General features: G+C 44.7%; 1 protein-coding gene across 3 annotated transcripts in view; it reads left to right on the top strand.

Moving 5' to 3' along the window:
• LOC129831705 (arf-GAP with Rho-GAP domain, ANK repeat and PH domain-containing protein 1-like) overlaps nt 1–18696 on the top strand; it is an 84895-nt gene that overhangs the window by 20368 nt on the left and 45831 nt on the right. For all 3 annotated transcript variants that reach the window (XM_055895086.1, XM_055895084.1, XM_055895085.1), the window contains exons 3-9: nt 2435–2568; nt 11997–12082; nt 12176–12276; nt 12373–12531; nt 12741–12810; nt 12971–13091; nt 17996–18210. In XM_055895086.1, coding sequence (XP_055751061.1) covers nt 2435–2568; nt 11997–12082; nt 12176–12276; nt 12373–12531; nt 12741–12810; nt 12971–13091; nt 17996–18210 — 886 coding nt within the window. The remainder of the gene's footprint in view (nt 1–2434; nt 2569–11996; nt 12083–12175; nt 12277–12372; nt 12532–12740; nt 12811–12970; nt 13092–17995; nt 18211–18696) is intronic.

The following is an 18696-nucleotide window of genomic DNA, read 5'->3' as shown; positions in this document are numbered from 1 at the left end:
GCGCACTCCCTTAAATAATCTGGAGAAAATATCATTTGTATTTTATTCATTCTATGTTCAATTGTATTCTTCATACTATGAAATAATATAAAATAATGTCATGGAATTCTAAGCAAATCTTGTCTGCTAAGTGAACTAGTGTAGCCCACAGCCATTTGGCATAGCCAGATCAGGACCTGCTAAATGAACTAGTGTAGCCCACAGCCATTTGGCATAGCCAGATCAGGACCTGCTAAATGAACTAGTGTAGCCCACAGCCATTTAGCATAGCCAGATCAGGACCTGCTAAATGAACTAGTGTAGCCCACAGCCATTTAGCATAGCCAGATCAGGACCTAACATAAGGACAACTCAGTATGCTGTTCTGTTCTTCTGAAATACATTTTATTCAAATCATGTTTATTTTGACCTGTTTATGTTAAATAACTCACTGACTCTCTCACTCACACACACACACACACACACTGAATGGCACACCCTCACATTATCACCCCTGTTAGCCAGTGGGTGGGGTGTGTGCTGTTAAAAACACACGGCCTGCACACAAGCGACAAGATGGACATTTCACTTGGGGAACCTTTAATTTGGACGGTTGTCATAGTAGCTGTTGTCATGAGCATGAGGTCCTTTTGGGGCCATAGAAACACAATAGCACCCCACTGAGACTGAGGCTTCCAGAGCTGTTTGGCAGATACATTATCCTGTGAGCTGTTTGGCAGATACATTATCCTGTGAGCTGTTTGGCAGATACATTATCCTGTGAGCTGTTTGGCAGATACATTATCCTGTGAGCTGTTTGGCAGATACATTATCCTGTGAGCTGTTTGGCAGATACATTATCCTGTGAGTCTCTCACCAGGGCCAGAGCATGGCAAGGCAGAGCCTAGTGTGCAAGACCATGGCCCGTATCCACAAACCATCTCAGAGCATGATCTAGGATCTGTCATAATCTAGATCAACTATCCTACTCTGAGATGCATCGTGGATACTGGCTCAGAGCCTAGTGTGCCAGAGCAGGGACTCAGGGAGGGACACAGTGTACCAGTGATGTTCTTTATCTGTGTTGTTAGAGACTAGGAGTGCTCACCTGCAGCCCCCAGTACACACTCTGGGCCCTGGCAGCCTGCTGTAGGGCTCTGCTGCAGCCCCCGGTACACACTCTGGGCCCTGGCAGCCTGCTGTAGGGCTCACCTGCAGCCCCCAGTATACACTCTGGGCCCTGGCAGCCTGCTGTAGGGCTCTGCTGCAGCCCCCAGTACACACTCTGGGCCCTGGCAGCCTGCTGTATGGCTCTGCCATGGGAGAAGTCAATGCATATTTCTCAACAGTGAAATGTAATGATGTTCAGTATGGCATCTCAGAATCAATCCCTCTGTCCGTCTTGTCAGTGCTTGGGGAGAGCTCACCAGGGCTGAGACCAGGCACCTCACATGTTCTACTGCTTGAACTCCTGCAGCTCTTATAGAATATCAGCTTCAACGTATTGTGACACTCCTGCACCTAAATATCAACAGTGCAGACACACATTTCAGTCCACGTCAAGCACTGCTTCTTGTTCTCTCTCTGTGTGACTGAAAGGGGGGGGGGGGGGGGTAGCAGGAAGAGAAAAGGGGAACACTGTCAGTTACAACATTACACAACACTATCCGGGCCTGTGTATGGGTAGCTCGTGCTGAAAGTATTTAACCTCACAGTCTTCTATTAAGACTGGGGATGCATTTGTAGACTTTTATTTATGTCACATTGTTCAGTGTGGTGGATTTATTTGTATGTGGTGGAGAGATGGATGGTCGTTCGGGTCTGTCGTTCGCTACAGACTTCAGTCTGAGACATTGAAGTCGTTTGTGGTGACGTCGAACTGAGCGGTGTTGTACAAAACCAAAGTCATCATCGGTTTCTGGGACCAATCAGGTGGTATAGAATGCATTTACATTCTGGAAATCGGCGGGGGTGGGGTGGGGGGGAGGGGGGTACTCATATCCAGACTCATTGCGGAGAAGAAACGTCCGTGGGCATGGCATAGCGGTTGGCCCGGAGCAATGAGTTTGGGTAACCAGTCAAGGGAGTGAATCATTTTGGGGAGTATGAGGGGTGTCAAAAGGTCTGGGCTGCTATGGTAACCAGTTGCCCTTCCAAGCCTCAGTGAGAGGAACTGACCGTGTGTGTGTGTGTGCGTGCACGCGCGGGCGGGCGTGTGTGTATAATGTAGAGGTATGTGATGTTTAGAGGGATAGTATGTCTCTCACTGGCCTCCTAGAGGCAGGTTTGGACATGCTATGGAGAGAGGAGAGCACACATAGCACATAGCACACACCTAGAGAGAGAGAGAGGAGATTGATAGACTCTCTCATGGCTGTTTTCAGTCTTCTACCAGGCCCTGGTGACAACGGTAACATTGGGCCTCTCTCCCTTCCTCTGTCGTTCCTCTCTCCAGCGATGCTCCAGTCGATGAGCCGCACACAGAGCGAACTCCACCCCCCCCGCCTCGGACCAGGGTACACAACACACCAGTCAACACGCAGCCTGCTCTGCCCATGAGAAGAGTCCCCCAGCCACCGCCTGAAATCAGTGAGCATACTAAACCCCTCCCATCCATCCTTAACCACACCCCTAACTCCCTGACCTCACCTCTCCCTGATTTAACCCACCTCTTCACCCTTAACCTTTAACTCCTCCCCCTCTTCACCCCTAACCCTTAACCCTGCAAAATACTAACTCCTCCCCCTCTCTTCTACATGTTTTTCTATTGCTTTGTTGTTAATAAAGTGGTCAGCTGATGTTGGGATGTCACTCTGTTTTAACTTTTGATGTCATTGATCATAACCTATTTCTGAAAAAACTTATGTGTTATGGATTTGCACCCTCTGCCTTATTATGTATTGAGAGTTACTTATTTAATAGAACACCGAGGGTTTTGTTAATGGAGGCCTCTCTTATGCAAATTCTGTTGAGTACGGTGTACCGCAGGGCAGCCGGCTAGGGCCATTATTGTTTTGTGTTTTTACAAATGACCTTCCACTGACCTTGAATAAAGCCTATGTGTCTATGCACGCTGAGGACTCAGCGGTATACACGTCAGCTGCAACAGTTAAATAAATAACTGACAACCTTAACATAGAGCTCCAGTCAGTTCTAGAATGGGTAACTAGCAACAGGTTTAACATAGAGCTCCAGTCAGTTCTAGAATGGGTAACTAGCAACAGGTTTAACATAGAGCTCCAGTCAGTTCTAGAATGGGTAACTAGCAACAGGTTTAACATAGAGCTCCAGTCAGTTCTAGAATGGGTAACTAGCAACAGGTTTAACATAGAGCTCCAGTCAGTTCTAGAATGGGTAACTAGCAACAGGTTTAACATAGAGCTCCAGTCAGTTCTAGAATGGGTAACTAACAACAGGTTTAACATAGAGCTCCAGTCAGTTCTAGAATGGGTAACTAGCAACAGGTTTAACATAGAGCTCCAGTCAGTTCTAGAATGGGTAACCAGCAATAGGCTGGTGTTAAATATCTCAATCTAAAAACATAATTGTTTGTGACAAGTCACTCGCTAAACCTCGTTTAGATCTATTAGTTAATAATGTGGCTATTGAGCAAGTTGAGGAAACTACATTTCTGTGTGTAACACTAGAGAGCAAGCTTTCACGGTCAAACCATATAGACTCAATGGTTGCTAAAATGGGAAGAGGTCTGTCCACAATAGGGCGTTTCTCTGCCTTCTTGACACCTTCATCGACCAGACAGGTCCTACAGGTTCTAGTTTGGTCACATCTGGACTACTCTGCCCAGCTGTGAGGTCATGTCCGGCAAAGAAGGACATGGGTAAATTGCCGTTGGTCGAGAACAAAGCAACACGTATCGCACTTAGATCTACACGGAGGCAAAGTGTCAGTAACGTCCATGTCTGCCTTTCCTGGCTCAAAGTGGAGGAGAGATTGACTGCATCACTATTGGTCTTTGTGCGAGGTGTTGATGTGTTGAAGGGAACTGTCTGTTCAATCAGTTTGACACTCAGTCAGTACAACACAAGACATGCAACCAGAGTTCTCTTCACAGTCCCCAGGGCCAGAACAGAGGCTGGGAAATGCACAGAATTAAATAGAGCCATGACTACATGGAGCTCTCTGCTACCCCAGGGAACTCAAGCTAGCATTAAAACCAGTTTAAAAACAGATAAAAGAACACCTTACGGCACAAAATCAAATGAAGTCTAATTGTATTTGTCACATGCACCAAATACAACAGGTGTAGACCTTACTGTGAAATGATTACTTACAAGCCCTTAACCAACAGGTGTAGACCTTACTGTGAAATGATTACTTACAAGCCCTTAACCAACAGGTGTAGACCTTACTGTGAAATGATTACTTACAAGCCCTTAACCAACAGGTGTAGACCTTACTGTGAAATGATTACTTACAAGCCCTTAACCAACAGGTGTAGACCTTACTGTGAAATGATTACTTACAAGCCCTTAACCAACAGGTGTAGACCTTACTGTGAAATGATTACTTACAAGCCCTTAACCAACAGGTGTAGACCTTACTGTGAAATGATTACTTACAAGCCCTTAACCAACAGGTGTAGACCTTACTGTGAAATGATTACTTACAAGCCCTTAACCAACAGGTGTAGACCTTACTGTGAAATGATTACTTACAAGCCCTTAACCAACAGGTGTAGACCTTACTGTGAAATGATTACTTACAAGCCCTTAACCAACAGGTGTAGACCTTACTGTGAAATGATTACTTACAAGCCCTTAACCAACAGGTGTAGACCTTACTGTGAAATGATTACTTACAAGCCCTTAACCAACAGGTGTAGACCTTACTGTGAAATGATTACTTACAAGCCCTTAACCAACAGGTGTAGACCTTACTGTGAAATGATTACTTACAAGCCCTTAACCAACAGGTGTAGACCTTACTGTGAAATGATTACTTACAAGCCCTTAACCAACAGGTGTAGACCTTACTGTGAAATGATTACTTACAAGCCCTTAACCAACAGGTGTAGACCTTACTGTGAAATGATTACTTACAAGCCCTTAACCAACAGGTGTAGACCTTACTGTGAAATGATTACTTACAAGCCCTTAACCAACAGGTGTAGACCTTACTGTGAAATGATTACTTACAAGCCCTTAACCAACAGGTGTAGACCTTACTGTGAAATGATTACTTACAAGCCCTTAACCAACAGGTGTAGACCTTACTGTGAAATGATTACTTACAAGCCCTTAACCAACAGGTGTAGACCTTACTGTGAAATGATTACTTACAAGCCCTTAACCAACAGGTGTAGACCTTACTGTGAAATGATTACTTACAAGCCCTTAACCAACAGGTGTAGACCTTACTGTGAAATGATTACTTACAAGCCCTTAACCAACAGGTGTAGACCTTACTGTGAAATGATTACTTACAAGCCCTTAACCAACAGGTGTAGACCTTACTGTGAAATGATTACTTACAAGCCCTTAACCAACAGGTGTAGACCTTACTGTGAAATGATTACTTACAAGCCCTTAACCAACAGGTGTAGACCTTACTGTGAAATGATTACTTACAAGCCCTTAACCAACAGGTGTAGACCTTACTGTGAAATGATTACTTACAAGCCCTTAACCAACAGGTGTAGACCTTACTGTGAAATGATTACTTACAAGCCCTTAACCAACAGGTGTAGACCTTACTGTGAAATGATTACTTACAAGCCCTTAACCAACAGGTGTAGACCTTACTGTGAAATGATTACTTACAAGCCCTTAACCAACAGGTGTAGACCTTACTGTGAAATGATTACTTACAAGCCCTTAACCAACAGGTGTAGACCTTACTGTGAAATGATTACTTACAAGCCCTTAACCAACAGGTGTAGACCTTACTGTGAAATGATTACTTACAAGCCCTTAACCAACAGGTGTAGACCTTACTGTGAAATGATTACTTACAAGCCCTTAACCAACAGGTGTAGACCTTACTGTGAAATGATTACTTACAAGCCCTTAACCAACAGGTGTAGACCTTACTGTGAAATGATTACTTACAAGCCCTTAACCAACAGGTGTAGACCTTACTGTGAAATGATTACTTACAAGCCCTTAACCAACAGGTGTAGACCTTACTGTGAAATGATTACTTACAAGCCCTTAACCAACAGGTGTAGACCTTACTGTGAAATGATTACTTACAAGCCCTTAACCAACAGGTGTAGACCTTACTGTGAAATGATTACTTACAAGCCCTTAACCAACAGGTGTAGACCTTACTGTGAAATGATTACTTACAAGCCCTTAACCAACAGGTGTAGACCTTACTGTGAAATGATTACTTACAAGCCCTTAACCAACAGGTGTAGACCTTACTGTGAAATGATTACTTACAAGCCCTTAACCAACAGGTGTAGACCTTACTGTGAAATGATTACTTACAAGCCCTTAACCAACAGGTGTAGACCTTACTGTGAAATGATTACTTACAAGCCCTTAACCAACAGGTGTAGACCTTACTGTGAAATGATTACTTACAAGCCCTTAACCAACAGGTGTAGACCTTACTGTGAAATGATTACTTACAAGCCCTTAACCAACAGGTGTAGACCTTACTGTGAAATGATTACTTACAAGCCCTTAACCAACAGGTGTAGACCTTACTGTGAAATGATTACTTACAAGCCCTTAACCAACAGGTGTAGACCTTACTGTGAAATGATTACTTACAAGCCCTTAACCAACAGGTGTAGACCTTACTGTGAAATGATTACTTACAAGCCCTTAACCAACAGGTGTAGACCTTACTGTGAAATGATTACTTACAAGCCCTTAACCAACAGGTGTAGACCTTACTGTGAAATGATTACTTACAAGCCCTTAACCAACAGCTGTAGACCTTACTGTGAAATGATTACTTACAAGCCCTTAACCAACAGCTGTAGACCTTACTGTGAAATGATTACTTACAAGCCCTTAACCAACAATGCAGTTAAAAAAAAAAAGAGTTAAGAAAATATTTACTGAATAAAAAATCTATCAAAAAGTAACACAACAAATGTACATAACAGTAATGAGGTTATAAACAGGGTGTAAAAACAATGGGGGGGTCAATGTAAATAGTCCGGGAGGGCCATTTGATTAATTGTTCAGCAGTCTTACGGCTTGGGGGAGGAAGCTGTTAAGGAGCCTTTTGGTCCTAGACTTGGCGCTCCGGTACCGCCTTGCCGTGCGGTAGCAGTGGGAACAGTCTATGACTTCGGTGACTGGACTGTGAAGAGACGCAGCCATTTTATATATCTTAGTATTGTAATTTGCACTGTTTTATATATTAGATCTAGATATGGTGTGTCTATGCTGATATGTAGACTATGTGTGACGGTTTAAATGTATTTCCATCCTTGACTAATACTATTCTGTACTATATATTATGTTATGTTTCATGTGGACCCCAGGAAGAGTATGGCTAATGGGGATCCTAATAAATACCAAATACCAAAAACTTCAATTTGACCTATCTAATATAAAAAAATATCTAGGTAAAGTTATGCTGACATGTGGAAGTAGTTTCTGACTTTGTCTACTAGGAATTAGAGCAATAGACTGATATAGCTGTGGTCTTGATGTCAGACAGCACATACTGCAGAATCTATTTCTTCAAATGGACGCTTTAAACCACGAAGGCTGCTAAACCTGTCCTCTACTGTACTGTATTAAACCTGTCCTCTACTGTACTGTATTAAACCTGTCCTATACTGTACTGTATTTTACCTGTCCTCTACTGTACTGTATTAAACCTGTCCTCTACTGTATCACACCTGTCCTCTACTGTACTGTATTAAACCTGTCCTGTCCTGTATTAAACCTGTCCTCTACTGTACTGTATTAAACCTGTCCTCTACTGTACTGTATTAAACCTGTCCTCTACTGTACTGTATTAAACCTGTCCTGTACTGTATTAAACCTGTCCTCTACTGTACTGTGTTAAACCTGTCCTCTACTGTACTGTATTAAACCTGTCCTGTACTGTATTAAACCTGTCCTGTACTGTATTAAACCTGTCCTCTACTGTACTGTATTAAACATGTCCTCTACTGTACTGTATTACACCTGTCCTCTACTGTACTGTATCACACCTGTCCTCTACTGTACGGTATTAAACCTGTCCTCTACTGTACTGTATTAAACCTGTCCTCTACTGTACTGTGTTAAACCTGTCCTCTACTGTACTGTATTAAACCTGTCCTCTACTGTACTATATTAAACCTGTCCTCTACTGTACTGTATTAAACCTGTCCTCTACTGTACTGTATTAAACCTGTCCTGTACTGTATCACACCTGTCCTCTACTGTACTGTATTAAACCTGTCCTGTACTGTATTAAACCTGTCCTCTGCTGTACTGTATCACACCTGTCCTCTACTGTACTGTATTAAACCTGTCCTCTACTGTATCACACCTGTCCTCTACTGTACTGTATTAAACCTGTCCTGTACTGTATTAAACCTGTCCTCTACTGTACTGTATCACACCTGTCCTCTACTGTACTGTATTAAACCTGTCCTCTACTGTATCACACCTGTCCTCTACTGTACTGTATTAAACCTGTCCTGTCCTGTATTAAACCTGTCCTCTACTGTACTGTATTAAACCTGTCCTCTACTGTACTGTATTAAACCTGTCCTCTACTGTAATGTATTAAACCTGTCCTGTACTGTATTAAACCTGTCCTCTACTGTACTGTATCACACCTGTCCTCTACTGTACTGTATTAAACCTGTCCTCTACTGTATCACACCTGTCCTCTACTGTACTGTATTAAACCTGTCCTGTCCTGTATTAAACCTGTCCTCTACTGTACTGTATTAAACCTGTCCTCTACTGTACTGTATTAAACCTGTCCTCTACTGTACTGTATTAAACCTGTCCTGTACTGTATTAAACCTGTCCTCTGCTGTACTGTATCACACCTGTCCTCTACTGTACTGTATTAAACCTGTCCTCTACTGTATCACACCTGTCCTCTACTGTACTGTATTAAACCTGTCCTGTACTGTATTAAACCTGTCCTCTACTGTACTGTATCACACCTGTCCTCTACTGTACTGTATTAAACCTGTCCGCTACTGTACTGTATTAAACCTGTCCTCTACTGTATTACACCTGTCCTCTACTGTACTGTATTAAACCTGTCCTCTACTGTACTGTATTAAACCTGTCCTCTACTGTACTGTATTAAACCTGTCCTGTACTGTATTAAACCTGTCCTCTATTGTACTGTATTAAACCTGTCCTCTACTGTACTGTATTAAACCTGTCCTGTACTGTATCACACCTGTCCTCTACTGTACTGTATTAAACCTGTCCTGTACTGTATTAAACCTGTCCTCTGCTGTACTGTATCACACCTGTCCTCTACTGTACTGTATTAAACCTGTCCTCTACTGTATCACACCTGTTCTCTACTGTACTGTATTAAACCTGTCCTGTACTGTATTAAACCTGTCCTCTACTGTACTGTATCACACCTGTCCTCTACTGTACTGTATTAAACCTGTCCTCTACTGTATCACACCTGTCCTCTACTGTACTGTATTAAACCTGTCCTGTCCTGTATTAAACCTGTCCTCTACTGTACTGTATTAAACCTGTCCTCTACTGTACTGTATTAAACCTGTCCTCTACTGTACTGTATTAAACCTGTCCTGTACTGTATTAAACCTGTCCTCTACTGTACTGTATCACACCTGTCCTCTACTGTACTGTATTAAACCTGTCCTCTACTGTATCACACCTGTCCTCTACTGTACTGTATTAAACCTGTCCTGTCCTGTATTAAACCTGTCCTCTACTGTACTGTATTAAACCTGTCCTCTACTGTACTGTATTAAACCTGTCCTCTACTGTACTGTATTAAACCTGTCCTGTACTGTATTAAACCTGTCCTCTGCTGTACTGTATCACACCTGTCCTCTACTGTACTGTATTAAACCTGTCCTCTACTGTATCACACCTGTCCTCTACTGTACTGTATTAAACCTGTCCTGTACTGTATTAAACCTGTCCTCTACTGTACTGTATCACACCTGTCCTCTACTGTACTGTATTAAACCTGTCCGCTACTGTACTGTATTAAACCTGTCCTCTACTGTATTACACCTGTCCTCTACTGTACTGTATTAAACCTGTCCTCTACTGTACTGTATTAAACCTGTCCTCTACTGTACTGTATTAAACCTGTCCTGTACTGTATTAAACCTGTCCTCTATTGTACTGTATTAAACCTGTCCTCTACTGTACTGTATTAAACCTGTCCTCTACTGTACTGTATAACACCTGTCCTCTACTGTATTAAACCTGTCCTCTACTGTACTGTATTAAACCTGTCCTGTACTGTATTAAACCTGTCCTCTACTGTACTGTATTAAACCTGTCCTCTACTGTACTGTATTAAACCTGTCCTCTACTGTACTGTATTAAACCTGTCCTGTACTGTATTAAACCTGTCCTCTACTGTACTGTATTAAACCTGTCCTCTACTGTATTGTATTAAACCTGTCCTCTACTGTACGGTATTAAACCTGTCCTCTACTGTACTGTATCACACCTGTCCTCTACTGTACTGTATTAAACCTGTCCTCTACTGTACTGTATTAAACCTGTCCTCTACTGTACTGTATCACACCTGTCCTCTACTGTACTGTATTAAACCTGTCCTCTACTGTACTGTATTAAACCTGTCCTCTACTGTACTGTATTACACCTGGTCTCTACTGTACTGTATTAAACCTGTCCTCTACTGTACTGTATTAAACCTGTCCTGTACTGTATTAAACCTGTCCTCTACTGTACTGTATTAAACCTGTCCTCTACTGTACTGTATTAAACCTGTCCTCTACTGCACTGTATTAAATCTGTCCTCTACTGTACTGTATTAAACCTGTCCTGTACTGTATTAAACCTGTCCTCTACTGTACGGTATTAAACCTGTCCTCTACTGTACTGTATTAAACCTGTCCTCTACTGTACTGTATTAAACCTGTCCTCTACTGTACTGTATTAAACCTGTCCTCTACTGTACTGTATTACACCTGTCCTCTACTGTACTGTGTTAAACCTGTCCTGTACTGTATTAAACCTGTCCTCTATTGTACTGTATCACACCTGTCCTCTACTGTACTGTATTAAACCTGTCCTCTACTGTACTGTATTAAACCTGTCCTCTACTGTACTGTATCACACCTGTCCTCTACTGTACTGTATTAAACCTGTCCTCTACTGTACTGTATTAAACCTGTCCTCTACTGTACTGTATTAAACCTGTCCTCTACTGTACTGTATTACACCTGTCCTCTACTGTACTGTATTACACCTGTCCTCTACTGTACTGTATTACGCCTGTCCTCTACTGTACTGTATTAAACCTGTCCTGTACTGTATTAAACCTGTCCTGTACTGTATTAAACCTGTCCTGTACTGTATTAAACCTGTCCTGTACTGTATTAAACCTGTCCTCTACTGTACTGTGTTAAACCTGTCCTGTACTGTACTGTATTAAACCTGTCCTGTACTGTACTGTATTAAACCTGTCCTCTACTGTACTGTATTCAACCTGTCCTCTACTGTACTGTGTTACACCTGTCCTCTACTGTACTGTATTAAACCTGTCCTCTACTGTACTGTATTAAACCTGTCCTCTACTGTACTGTATTCAACCTGTCCTCTACTGTACTGTATTAAGGGCTGTGGCTGTAGCTCGGAAGTTACCTATTTTTTAAAAATGTCTCTCTCTCTCCCTCTCAGGGTCAGATTTGGAATTGTTTTAAAAAAAAATGTCTCTCTCTCTCTCTCCCTCTCAGGGTCAGATTTTGAATTGTTTAAAAAAAAATGTCTCTCTCCCTCTCAGGGTCAGATTTTGAATTGTTTAAAAAAAAATGTCTCTCTCCCTCTCAGGGTCAGATTTTGAATTGTTTTAAAAAAATGTCTCTCTCTCTCTCTCTCCCTCAGGGTCAGATTTTGGTGACAGTTCAGATGACTCTGAGGATCCAGACCAAGTTTACCCCAAACCCCAGTCTGTGAACATGGCAGACAGGGTAAGATAGTGTGTGTGTCCTCTGAGTATGTGTCTAGACTCATGTAATGTTATTGTGTTGCTATGTGTCAGCGACGGCTGTGTTGTCCAATAGGATATGTTCCTGCCGGTGCCGGGGTGGGGGAAGGGGCGGTACAGCTCTCTCTGCAGCGACGATGAACTATTGGACGATGACAACGAGCCAATCAGCAACCGGTTAGTCTCCCCTGACCCCTGGTGACATCATTGTTCCTGTAGAGAAAGGGAATAACACTATCTCTCTCTCACTTTCACTCTCTTTCTTTCTCTCAGTCGGAGCTCATGGCAGGACTATGGTCTGAGTACACTACAGGAGAGTGTCTACCTGCCGGTGACAGGCAGGGTCCTAGCCCAGCCCCCTAGAGATGGCCCCTCCCCTGAACCCTGCCCTGTTCTAAAGATGGGCTGGCTGGATAAGAACCCACCGCAGGGGTACGTCTCACACACACACACACACACACACACACACACACACACACACACACACACACACACACACACACACACACACACACACACACACACACACACACACACACACACACACACACACACACACACACACACACACACACACACACACACACACACACACACACACAGAGAATACGACCTCCCTAACTGTGTGTATGTGTGTGCAGGTCTCTGTACTACCAGAGGAGATGGGTGAAGCTGGATGTTGACTACCTGAGATACTTTGACAACGACAAGGTGCGGTAGCCATCAGCCGTCTACACAGTCCTGTTAGTCTATACATTAACTAGGTCATGATGTCCCCCATTAGTATTTCTCAGAGATGTGGTTTCTCTATTGATTGTCTGTGTTGTGTGTGTGACAACGATCGTATGAGTCATGGTGTGTTGTGTTGCAGGAGGTATACTCTAAGAGGATCATACCAACGGCTGCCATTACGGGGGTGACCAACGTGGGGGAGCAGAAGTTTGAGGTGGTCACAACCAACCGGACCTTTCTCTTCAGAGCCGAGAGCGACTGTGAGTGTGTGTGTGTGTGTGTGTGTGTGTGTACATCCTTTGTTGCTCTTCTCTGGTTGTCAGACCAGAAACCTTGACCCCAAGTAAACACAGCAACATGTTTTTTTGTTGTTGTTTTTTTACCCCCCTTTCTCCCCAATTTCGTGGTTTCCAATTGTTAGTAATTACTCTCTTGTCTCATCGCTACAACTCCCGTACGGGCTCGGGAGAGACGAAGGTCGAAAGCCATGCGTCCTCCGAAGCCCAACCCAACCAAGCCGCACTGCTTCTTTAACACAGCGCGTATCCAACCCGGAAGCCAGCTGCACCAATGTGTCGGAGGAAACACTGTGCACCTGGCGACCTTGGTTAGGGCGCACTGCGCCCGCCACAGGAGTCGCTGGTGCGCGATGAGACAACGATATCCCTACCGGCCAAACCCTCCCTAACCCAGATGAGCTAGGCCCCATGGACCCCCGGTCGCAGCCGGCTGCGACAGAGACTGGGCGCGAACCCAGTCTCTGGGTCTAGTGCTGCGATGCAGTGCCCTAGACCACTGCGGCACCCGGGAGGCCCCACAGCAACATGTTTTGAGTCATGGTTTAATACACAGGGACTTGGTCCCTCACTCTTCTCTTCTTATACTAGCCAGATAATAGGAAGTATTATACTGTGTGTAAGTCTAACTGGTGTTGAGAACAATGTGGCAGAGGCGGGTGGCAACCCTGGTTTTAGGAGGAAAACTCACCCTAGTTATGATCAATTACGAAAATATTGGAATGTATCAAAATGTTGCTTAGTGAAACTCACCAAATCATATCAACCCTTATAATAATTAAAGCAATGGTCAACTAGAGGATCATTTCAGCACCGTTTTCATTGAGACACGTGTGGGGGGACTCGTCTTCATAAATCAATCAAGGTCTGAATCGGATATTTGACAACATGTAGGTTGGGGAAATGTTAGCTAAGTTGAGGTGAGTGCTAACGATCCTAGTTATTGTAGTTAGCTCATATATTAGCTGATCAGAACACTTTCCTAGCATGCCAGGTACAGTAGGTTAACACGTGGATCATGCTCTTCACTCACAGCCTGTGACTGTGTCTGATCATCAATCAATGGGATTTTGGTTTCACTGAATCTCCGTCTGTAAATTTGGTTAATTGATCTCTGGCTGGGAAAATAAGTGGTGGTATAGCTAACCTATCACTGATCTGAAACATTTAGCATGCTATAACGGAGCCTAAATCAAGTGTTCATCTATCACTGATCTGAAACATTTAGCATGCTATAACATAGCCTAAATCAAGTGTTAATCTATCACTGATCTGAAACATTTAGCATGCTATAACGTAGCCTAAATCAAGTGTTAATCTATCACTGATCTGAAACATTTAGCATGCTATAACATAGCCTAAATCAAGTGTTAATCTATCACTGATCTGAAACATTTAGCATGCTATAATGTAGCCTAAATCAAGTGTTAATCTATCACTGATCTGAAACATTTAGCATGCTATAATGTAGCCTAAATCAAGTGTTAATCTATCACTGATCTGAAACATTTAGCATATTATAACATAGCCTAAATCAAGTGTGTATTTTTCTCTTGGATCATGTAGTAAGTAGCCTTATATAATCTATCCACCATGGAGCTGTGACAGAGCTTCCTGTTTTATCTGTTTTAACCTAACTTCAATTTAATCAATCAATCAGTGATTCATGTAGGCGAATTACACAGCATATGAGTCATTCATGCATTTGAAATACAATCAAGTGTTTTATTTTGAAATGAAATAACAAAGGGAACCTTGAATAAATAAACTAGAAATAAACTAGATTTTCTGTCAAACAGCCATTTGAATAATCTGTTAAAAGCCCTGTGTTTTAGGAAAGCCTAGAAATAAACTGTAGGTTCCTGTAGGTTCATGCTCTACAACATTCGCAGAGTACGACCCTGCCTCACACAGGAAGCGGCGCAGGTCCTAATCCAGGCACTTGTCATCTCCCGTCTGGATTACTGCAACTCGCTGTTGGCTGGGCTCCCTGCCTGTGCCATTAAACCCCTACAACTCATCCAGAACGCCGCAGCCCGTCTGGTGTTCAACCTTCCCAAGTTCTCTCACGTCACCCCGCTCCTCCGCTCTCTCCACTGGCTTCCAGTTGAAGCTCGCATCCGCTACAAGACCATGGTGCTTGCCTACGGAGCTGTGAGGGGAACGGCACCTCCGTACCTTCAGGCTCTGATCAGGCCCTACACCCAAACAAGGGCACTGCGTTCATCCACCTCTGGCCTGCTCGCCTCCCTACCTCTGAGGAAGTACAGTTCCCGCTCAGCCCAGTCAAAACTGTTCGCTGCTCTGGCACCCCAATGGTGGAACAAACTCCCTCACGACGCCAGGTCAGCGGAGTCAATCACCACCTTCCGGAGACACCTGAAACCCCACCTCTTTAAGGAATACCTAGGATAGGATAAAGTAATCCTTCTAACCCCCCCCCCCCCCTTAAAAGATTTAGATGCACTATTGTAAAGTGACTGTTCCACTGGATATCATAAGGTGAATGCACCAATTTGTAAGTCGCTCTGGATAAGAGCGTCTGCTAAATGACTTAAATGTAAATGTAAATGAAAGCCCTGCACTGCTTCTTGACACACTGCTTCCTTAACCCGGACGCCAGCCGCACCAATGTGTCGGAGGAAACACTGTACAACTGGAGACCGTGTCAGCTTGCATGTGCCCGGCCCGCCACAGGAGTCGCTAGAGCGCGATGGGACAAGGACATCCCGGCCAGCCAAATCCTCCCCTAACCCGGACGACACTGGGCCAATTGTGCGCCTGGGTCTCCCAGTCACGGACGGCTGCGACACAGCCTGGGATCGAACCCGGGTCTGTAGCGATGCCTCAAGCTCTGCGAAGCAGTGCCTTAGACCGCTGTGCAACTCGGGAGGCCACTCCAACCTATTCTTATCGCAATTTGAAACATTTCACTCATAAGAAAAATACTTTCATCATGGCAACAAATGTCTCTGGCCCAGCCAATTTTTTAATCCTGGCACTGCTAGTGTCTGCAGCTGCTGCTGCTGAGAGAGAGCCTTAGTAGGCTAAAAGGTGCACCGACACTCACAGTTGATTTTTATTCTTAACACAACATGGTAAGCCCGACTCCCACCCGGCCCGAATCAACCCCTCAACAATGACAATGAGTGCCTCCCGGGTGGCGCAGTGGTCTAGGGCACTGCATCGCAGTGCTAACTGCGCCACCAGAGTCTCTGGGTTCGCGCCCAGGCTCTGCCGCAGCCGGCCGCGACCGGGAGGTCCGTGGGGCGACGCACAATTGGCATAGCGTCGTCCGGGGTAGGGAGGGTTTGGCCGGTAGGATATCCTTGTCTCATCGCGCTCCAGCGACTCCTGTGGCGGGCCGGGCGCAGTGCGCGCCAACCAAGGGGGCCAGGTACACAGTGTTTCCTCCGACACATTGGTGCGGCTGGCTTCCGGGTTGGAGGCGCGCTGTGTTAAGAAGCAGTACGGCTGGTTGGGTTGTGCTTCGGAGGACGCATGGCTTTCGACCTTCGTCTCTCCCGAGCCCGTACGGGAGTTGTAGCGATGAGACAAGGTAGTAATTACTAGCAATTGGATACCACGAAAATTGGGGAGAAAATGGGCAAAAAAAAAAAATAATAATAAAAAAAACAAAAAAACAATGACAATGAGAACTGTAGACACAGCAACTCATCTGCCCATCATGCAGATATCAGCATCAAGCTGTTCACATCACACTGCTGCGTGCTAAATCACACTGCTGCGTGCTAAATCACACTGCTGCGTGCTAAATCACACTGCTGCGTGCTAAATCACACTGCTGCGTGCTAAATCACACTGCTGCGTGCTAAATCACACTGCTGCGTGCTAAATCACACTGCTGCGTGCTAAATCACACTGCTACATGCTAAATCACACTGCTGCGTGCTAAATCACACTGCTACATGCTAAATCACACTGCTACGTGCTAAATCACACTGCTACGTGCTAAATCACACTGCTGCGTGCTAAATTACACTGCTGCGTGCTAAATCACACTGCTGCGTGCTAAATTACACTGCTGCGTGCTAAATCACACTGCTGCGTGCTAAATCACACTGCTACGTGCTAAATCACACTGCTACATGCTAAATCACACTGCTACGTGCTAAATCACACTGATGCGTGTTAAATCACACTGATGCGTGCTAAATCACACTGCTGCGTGCTAAATCACACTGCCGCTTGCTAAATCACACTGCTGCGTGCCAAATATCACTGCTGCGTGCCAAATCACACTGATGCGTGCTAAATCACACTGCTACGTGCTAAATTGCACTGCTACGTGCTAAATCGCACTGCTGCGTGCCAAATATCACTGCTGCGTGCCAAATCACACTGCTACGTGCTAAATCACACTGCTGCGTGCTAAATCACACTGCTACTTGCTAAATCACACTGCTGCGTGCTAAATCACACTGATGCGTGCTAAATCACACTGCCGCTTGCTAAATCACACTGCTGTGTGCTAAATCACACTGCTACGTGCTAAATCACAGTGATATGTGCTAAATCACACTGCTACGTGCTAAATCACACTGCTGCGTGCTAAATTACACTGCTACATGCTAAATTACACTGCTGCGTGCTAAATCACACTGCTGCGTGCTAAATCACACTGCTGTGTGCTAAATCACACTGCTGCGTGCTAAATCACACTGCCACGTGCTAAATCACACTGCTACGTGCTAAATCACACTGCTGCGTGCTAAATCACACTGCTTCGTGCTAAATCACACTGCAACATGCTAAATCACTCTTCCTCTGTGTGTGTGTGTGTGTGTGTGTGTGTGTGTGTGTGTGTGTGTGTGTGTGTGTGTGTGTGTGTGTGTGTGTGTGTGTAGTTGAGAGGAATGAGTGGGTGTCAGTTCTGCAGAACTTCACTAGGGGGCGCCAGGAGGGCAGCAGGGAGATTCCTTCATCGATCTCACCCTCCTCACTGACCCCTGGTTCACCCCTGACCCCTGAACAGCAGGGCTACCTGGAGCTGAGGGGCCTGCGCTCCAAACTCTACACGGTCGTCTACGGAGACAAGGTCTTCCTCTACAAGAACATGGAGGTGAGGCTGTGGGGGTGTGGTGGGTCCTAGGGGTGTTTGGTCCTAGGGGTGTTTGGTCCTAGGGCTGTTTGGTCCTAGGGCTGTTTGGTCCTGTTTGGCCCTCGGGCTGTTTAGGGGTGTTTGGTCCTAGGGATGTTTGGTCCTAGGGATGTTTGGTCCTAGGGATGTTTGGTCCTAGGGGTGTTTGGGCCTAGGGGTGTTTGGGCCTAGGGGTGTTTGGTCCTAGGGGTGTTTGGTCCTAGGGATGTTTGGTCCTAGGGGTGTTTGGGCCTAGGGGTGTTTGGTCCTAGGGGTGTTTGGTCCTAGGGGTGTTTGGTCCTAGGGGTGTTTGGTCCTAGGGATGTTTGGTCCTAGGGATGTTTGGTCCTAGGGGTGTTTGGTCCTAGGGGTGTTTGGTTCTAGGGGTGTTTGGTCCTAGGGGTGTTTGGTCCTAGGGGTGTTTGGTCCTAGGGGTATTTGAAATAATGTATTTGGAATTAAGTATTT

The sequence above is a fragment of the Salvelinus fontinalis genome, chromosome 33, assembly GCF_029448725.1.
Source record: "Salvelinus fontinalis isolate EN_2023a chromosome 33, ASM2944872v1, whole genome shotgun sequence".
Taxonomy (NCBI): Eukaryota; Metazoa; Chordata; class Actinopteri; order Salmoniformes; family Salmonidae; genus Salvelinus; species Salvelinus fontinalis.
The sequence above is the reverse complement of the archived record's forward strand: the minus strand, read 5'-3'. Positions and strand labels throughout refer to the sequence as shown.